The following is a 7,138-nucleotide window of genomic DNA, read 5'->3' as shown; positions in this document are numbered from 1 at the left end:
CCTTAGTTAATTTTCTTTCTTTCTGTCACATGTTATGTTTTGCCAGTCTTCCATAGCGCCATGAAGCCTACGGGCGTACGTGCGCTTAATAAATTTAATTTAACATAACATAACATAACATGTAGTAAATTGAGTAGGGAGTATTAGAGAGTTGTAGAGTCAGTAGTAGACAGTGAGTAGTACGTAGTGCATAGTATAGTATTAAGTGTATAGTAGAATGTTATTAAGAGTGAGTATAGTAGAGTGAGTAGTTAGTACAGTATTAGATAGTTGTAGTGTAAGTAGTAGAAAATTAGTAAGAAGTTTATAGTTAGTAGCAGGGTGTGTAATGGTGATTAGTACAGAACATTAAGTAGTACTTTTTATAGAGTATAGTGATATATATTTGTTAATATGTATTTATATATGTTTAGCTATAAAGTATTTGTTATGCATATATATGTACATACTTATTTATTTTTGTAGAGTACTGCATACATATGCATTGAAGTACATACAAATGTTTTTATTGCATGTGAATAATTCGTAATCAATAATTTAACATCTTTTATTAACTATAAGTATTAAATAAAGTATTTTACATGTTTTTTGAGTTAGCACTTTTATTTAGTTTTCTTTATGTACATTTTAAGAGTCCTCAATTATTTCCTTAATGCATCCATTTTGAAGGATGACATTTAATTTTTTCGGTAAGTAAGGCATGAGAGCATCTCCGAAGTCTTCTATGTCTGTTGCTATATCTAGGTAGTCCATGAGAATTGTATTTGGTATTTTCATAGATTTAAAATGTTCAGTGTCTTCAATTTGTACTGTTATCGTACTTTTCTCCTGCGTTGTATTTTCCAGTCCATATATTGTTATTGTTATCTTTTCTTTAGGTGGTTCTATTATCTGTGAAGGAAAAAAAAGTGTTAATTGAGGCATTTACTGTGTATTTACATTTGCTTTCGTTATTTTAGTACTTTTTTCTAGATATTATTAATTGTTTTTTGGGGGAGGATGTGTAGAGCAGTAGTGAGTTGTAGGGAGGGATGTATAGTGAGTGTTTGAGAGCTAGAATGTTATAGGCATTAAGCGAGATAGATGTATGGAGAGTGAGTGTTAGTGATATAAACATAGTGATATAGAACTAGAAATTGAGAGAGAGGGAGTTATATAGAGTGAGTAAAGTAGAGTTGTGTTATTGAGTCAAGCAGAGAGATGTAATGGTATGCTGAGTGAAAAATCTTTGGTTGTAGGAAGATATATAGTTATGTTATGATCGAGGTATGTATTTTGGGAGTTAGAAGGAATTTTTAATTGTAAAATGTTACAGTGAAAAAGAGTGATAGAGACATTTTGCTTTAGGGAGATTTGCATGTGTTATCAGTTTTAGATATTTGTATTGTATAAGAGATGTAGTATAGTAGAGCTTGTTAGTAATATTTAAAAATGTGTTTTAAAATGAGATAGTGTGAGATGTAGTTAGTTACTAGAGTACAGATGTATGTGTTGTATGTTGTTTGTGATAGTATTTATGTAATGTAGCTATAAATATAGTATTGCATTTTGTACTTTTTAGGGCGGTTTGGAGGGGGTAAGAGAGATATTGAGAGATAGAAATAGTGGAAGTGTAGTAAAGAGTTATTTGTGTAATTAGAGTGAGATGTATGTAGAGTTTATTGGTGATATATTAATAGAATGAAATTGAGGGAGCAAGGTAAAGTGAGTGAAGTATTTAAAGTGAGAAAGGTAGAGAAGTGTTATTAAGTTAAGCTGCTAGTGATAATGTTATGCTTTTTGAATTGTTAAGTGTCGTGAATTAGCAAGATATATAGTTTGGTGTAGTTAGTTATGTAGATGTTTGTATGTTGAGGGTAAGAAACATAAAGATAGAATTTTTGTTATTAATTGAAATGTTTTGAAGCTAGATATATAGAGGGATGTATGTATAGGGAGGTGTGCTTATGTGAGCAGTTTAAGGGATATATATAGTAAGGTATCTAGTGTGTGATAGTTATAGTTTTGTAAAGTGTGTATATAAGATAGAGAGTGAGAGATGTAGTTATGTATGAGGGGATCAAGATGTAAGCTAAATGCGTTATCGGATATATTTGTAAGTATTTTTGAGAGTATGCAATTTTTGTAGCTGTAAATATTGTATAGTATTTTAGTACTTACTTGCAATTGTGTATTTCGAGTAGTATTTAACATTTTCTCATTATTAAATTCGTGTACAGTCAAGTGTGTCATCTTAACGTATGTTCCAAGGTTTATCGGTAAGTCTGTTGCGTCCCTCCATAGTGTTATTTTGACTGAGTCTGTTGTATCAGTAACTGTTATTGATTTTAGTTTAGTTTCTTGTCCTGCCACAAAAATTGTTTTTGTTTCTTCCTGTAAAATATAAAAAACATATTTGTAATATTTTTCTTTATTTTCTAACAGTATAGTTTTCATTCTGTTGTGGTTCTTTTAAAAGAAAATGTTAGTAGAGTATAGTAGGGTAGTTATTATGTATTAGTACGTGTGTTGTAGAGAGTCTTTCGTAGAGAGTGTGTGGTAAAGAGAGTGTGGTATGGAGTGTGTAGTAAAGAGTTTGACGTAAAGAGTGTGTTTGAGAGTGTCTTTTTTAGAGAGTGAGTGTTATATTTTAAGTTATAGAGTTTTTTTAAGTGTTATAGAGAGTGTTGGAGAGTGTGTGTGAGACTATTTGTTTTTTAGACAGTATGTGTTACAGAGTATGTTGTACAGAGTGTGTATATGATAGTGTGTGGTAAAGAGTGTGTTAGAGAGTGTGTGTTTGAGAGTGTGTGTTACAGAGTGTGTGTTACAGAGTGTGTGCTACAGAGTGTGTTAGAGTGTGTGGTATAGTGTGTGTTGTAAAGAGTGTATAGTAGAGAGTGTGCTGTAGAAAGAGTGTTGCAGCGACTGTGTTGTAGAGAGTGTGTGGTAGAGTGTGATATAGAGAGTATGTGATGAATAGTGTGTAGTAGAGTGTGTATAGTAGAAGGTGTAGAGAGTGTAGTAATGTGCACAAAGATATATAGCAAGTTGTCAAAGTGCTGAGAAATGTTGATAATAGCCTCAGGTAAGTAACACAATGGGAGTATGCATATTTGTTCACACCTGCATGTTTACTTTTTCATCACCATGAAAGTATACATATTTTTTTCTGCATGCATCTTTACTTTGTCATCATTAGCTATTGCCAACTTATAATTGAAATGTAGGAAAAAGTATGCCATAAAGAGAGAGGAGAGCGAAAAAGTTATTTTGTAGTATTTAGTAAGTAGTCGAGAGAGTAATACGAGGTGTCTTTGTAGTATAGAGTAAGTAGTAAAGCATATGAATGAGTATAATATAGTGTATAGAGATGTTAGTACAGTGTGGTGAAGAGAATATGGTGAAGACAGTGTGGTGAAGAGAGTGTGGTGAAAAGAGTGTCGTGAAGACAGTGTGGTGAAGAGAGTGTGGTGAACACAGTGTGCTGAACACAGAGTGCTGAACACAGTGTGCTGAAAAGAGTGTGGTAAAGAGAGTGTGGTGAAGAGAGTGTGGTGAAGAGAGTGTTGTGAAGAGAGTGTGGTGAAGAGAGTGTGATGAAGAGAGTGTGATGAAAAGAGTGTGGTGAAGAGAGTGTGGTGAAGAGAGTGTGTTAGAGAGTGTGTGTTAGAGAGTGCGTGTTAGAGAGTGCGTGTTAGAGAGTGCATGTTAGAGAGTGTGTTAGAGTGTGTGTTAGAGAGTGAGTGTTAGAGAGTGTGTGTTACAGAGTGTGTGTTAGAGTGTGTTAGAGTGTGTGTTAGAGTGTGTGTTAGAGAGTGTGTTAGAGAGTGTGTTAGAGTGTGTGTTATAGTGCGTATTGTAGAGAGTGGGGTACAGAGTGTGTTAGAATGTGTGGTATAGTGTGTGTTGTAAAGAGTGTATAGTAGAGTGTGCTGTAGAAAGTGTGTTGAAGCGACTGTGTTGTAGAGAGTGTGTGGTAGAGAGTGATATAGAATGTGTGATAGTGTGTAGTAGAGTGTGTATAGTAGAAGGTGTAGAGAGTGTAGTAATGTGCACAAAGATAAATAGCAAGTTGTGAAAGTGCTGAGAAATGTTGACAATTGCCTCAGGTAAGTAACACAATGGGAGTAAGCGTATTTGTTCACACCTGCATGTTTACTTTTTCATCACCATGAAAGTATACTTTTTTTTGCATGCATCTTTACTTTGTCATCATTAGCTATTGCCAACTTATAATTGAAATGTAGGAAAAAGTATGCCATAAAGAGAGAGGAGAGTGAAAAAGTTATGTTATTTTGTAAGTAGTAAAGCATATGAATGAGTATAATATAGTGTATAGAGATGTTAGTACAGTGTGGTGAAGAGAGTGTGGTGAAGAGAGTGTGGTGACGAGAGTGTGGTGAAGACAGTGTGGTGAAGAGAGTAAGGTGAAGAGAGGGTGGTGAAAAGAGTGTGTTGAATACAGTGTGGTGAAGAGAGTGTGTTAGAGAGTGCGTGTTAGAGAGTGCATGTTAGAGAGTGTGTGTTAGAGTGTGTGTTAGAGAGTGTGTTAGAGTGTGTTTTAGAGAGTATTAGAGAGTGTGTGTTAGAGAGTGTTTTAGAGAGTGTGTGTTAGAGAGTGTGTGTTATAGTGCGTATTGTAGGAAGTGTGGTACAGAGTGTGTGGTATAGTGTGTGTTGTAAAGAGTGTATAGTAGAGAGTGTGCTGTATAAAGTGTGTTGTAGCGACAGTGTTGTAGAGAGTATGTGGTAGAGTGTGATATAGAGAGTATGTGATAAATAGTGTGTAGTAGAGTGTGTATAGTAGAAGATGTAGAGAGTGTAGTAATGTTACCAAAGATAAATAGCAAGTTGTGAAAGTGCTGAGAAATGTTGACAATTGCCTCAGGTAAGTAACACAATGGGAGTATGCATATTTGTTCACACCTGCATGCTTACTTTTTCATCACCACGTAAGTATACATAGTTTTTTTTGCATTCATCTTTACTTTTTCATCATCAGCTATTGCCAACTTAGAAAAAAGTAGGCCATAAAGAGAGAGGAGAGTGAAAAATATATTTTGTAGTATTTAGTAAGTAGTAGTAGAGGGAGTAATATGAGGTGTCTTTGTAGTATAGAGTAAGTAGTAAAGCATATCAATTAGTATAATATAGTGTATAGAGATGTTAGTACAGTGTTGTGAAGAGAGTGTGTTGAAGAGAGTGTGTTGAAGAGAGTGTGGTGAAGAGAGTGTGGTGAAGAGAGTGTGGTGCAGAGAGTGTGGTGAAGAGAGGGTGGTGAAGAGAGTGTGGCAAAGAGAGTGTGGCGCAGACAGTGTAGCGAAGAGAGGGTGGTGATGAGAGGGTGGTGAAGAGAGGGTAGTGAAGAGCGTGTGGTGAAGAGAGTGTGGTGAAGAAAGTGTGGTGAAGAGAGTGCGGTGAAGAGAGTGCGGTGAAGAGAGTGCGGTGAAGAGAGGGTGGTGAAGAGAGTGTGGTGAAGAGAGAGTGGTGAAGAGAGAGTGGTGAAGAAAGAGTGGTGAAGAGAGAGTGGTGAAGAGAGTGTGGTGAAAAGAGTGTTTTCAAAAGGGTTTTGTGTATAATTTGTTTGGAAATTAAGCTAAATTTGCAAACAGTAAACATTTAGAAGATAAAATATTAGTGAACTTAATATGTATGTGTTTGCATATGCATTTATATGTTGTAATATATGTGTATGCATATTTACCTATATATATTTTAAAATGCTTTAAAAAGCAATGTGTGGTTACATTTTAAAATTACTTTGAATTACTTCTATTTTATACTTAATGTTTAAAAGCATATTTATTTTTTAACCAACATACCTCGGATATTGTCCCTGATATTGTCATTAATGATCATAATTTCGCTTCTCTTATAGTTTTGTATTGGTGAAACTGGTGGAGCAGGTGGTTCTAGTATGTTTTTTGCTTCTTGTATAATTGCAATTGGAAGTGTTAAAGGTGGCATCCTTGATATCTTTGTTTGCTTAGTTAATAATACTACATTGTTTTTTTGTAAGAATATTTCTAATTATAATTCAGTTTCCTTCTTTTGTTTGTTTGTAAAACTCGTCGTTGTAGCAAGTGCCTTTAATTGGACCACTTTCATCTGTTAGAGCAAGATGGTATAAGATTTAGCTTTCTTGCTTAACGTTTTTGTAGTTCGTTTTGGAAGAACATGTAACTATGTTAGCTCCTATTGCTTTTTGATATAGTTTGCTTTCTTCTTGTTTTGCCTGCTTAATTTCTTGTATAGAAATCATCTGAAATGAGAGAAAAATGTGAGTATACATTCTGGACATAACTTGTGTAAACATTTGAAATTCCTGCAAAAAAACATTTTAAATGATACATTATGCTTATTAAATTGCTACCCATAAGTCTTTGTGATCACTATAATACGACTCTAATATACCATAGTGTGTTAAGTGTACATTAGTATAGACATGATCTAATGTTGAATTGTAGTCTGTTGTATATTCTTGTATTTTTTGGTCACATTTAAATTCGTTTTGCATATATTCTAATAGTAGTGCTGTGTTTTGTGATACTTGTGCTAAATCTATGTTGAAGTCACTGTAATAACCGACTTTTTCTGGCCCTTTTTAGAGGGAGAATGATGGAGAATGACTCCAGTCTATCACCTTTATAGTATAGGGATGAGGACTATAAGTAGGACCTATTCATAAGGCACAGTAGTGCATTTTCGCACCCTTTTCCTTAGATCAGGGCTTATGAGCTTAAGCTAGGGAATAGATATATAAGTGCTAGTGATGATCCATCCTTTTGCAGGAGTATTAGCATATTTTCCATGGAGTTATGCGTATTTTGGGCCTTGTAGGCCTTAAACGGGACAGACTCCATCTTGCCTTCTGCCCGGTAGCTGGAGAGGCTTTCTAGGTCAAGTGTAATGTTTTAGTTTCAAGGTGTTGTTCGCTTGGAGAGAACCGGTTCAGGCTGGCCCTTATCGAAAGACTGTATTTTTCTCCACTCCGAAGACACAACTCCAGGCCGGCCGGCTGGGAACGTGTCCTTGGTACGGGGAGGTACAAGAATTTGGTGGGCGGCAGGTTACTGGCCGTAACTTTCCATGAAGGGACAGGCTTTGATATTAGCGAAAGTGTTAGGCAATGAGTTAGTTAGTTCGTAGGCGGCAG

At 35.3% G+C, this 7,138-nt stretch overlaps 1 protein-coding gene across 1 annotated transcript; it reads right to left on the bottom strand.

Moving 5' to 3' along the window:
• Positions 1-604: 604 nt before the first annotated feature.
• LOC147673616 (uncharacterized) lies at positions 605-6,118 on the bottom strand. The gene is made up of 3 exons (XM_086946384.1): positions 5,805-6,118; positions 2,161-2,373; positions 605-891 (listed from the first exon to the last, which is right to left on the bottom strand). The coding sequence occupies exons 1-3, from the start codon at positions 5,829-5,831 to the stop codon at positions 628-630; spliced, it is 504 nt and encodes a 167-aa protein (XP_086802510.1). The 5' UTR covers positions 5,832-6,118; the 3' UTR covers positions 605-627.
• Positions 6,119-7,138: the final 1,020 nt, after the last annotated feature.

Source organism: Lissotriton vulgaris, chromosome 12 (assembly GCF_964263255.1).
Source record: "Lissotriton vulgaris chromosome 12, aLisVul1.2, whole genome shotgun sequence".
Lineage (NCBI taxonomy): Eukaryota > Metazoa > Chordata > Amphibia > Caudata > Salamandridae > Lissotriton > Lissotriton vulgaris.
The sequence above is the reverse complement of the archived record's forward strand: the minus strand, read 5'-3'. Positions and strand labels throughout refer to the sequence as shown.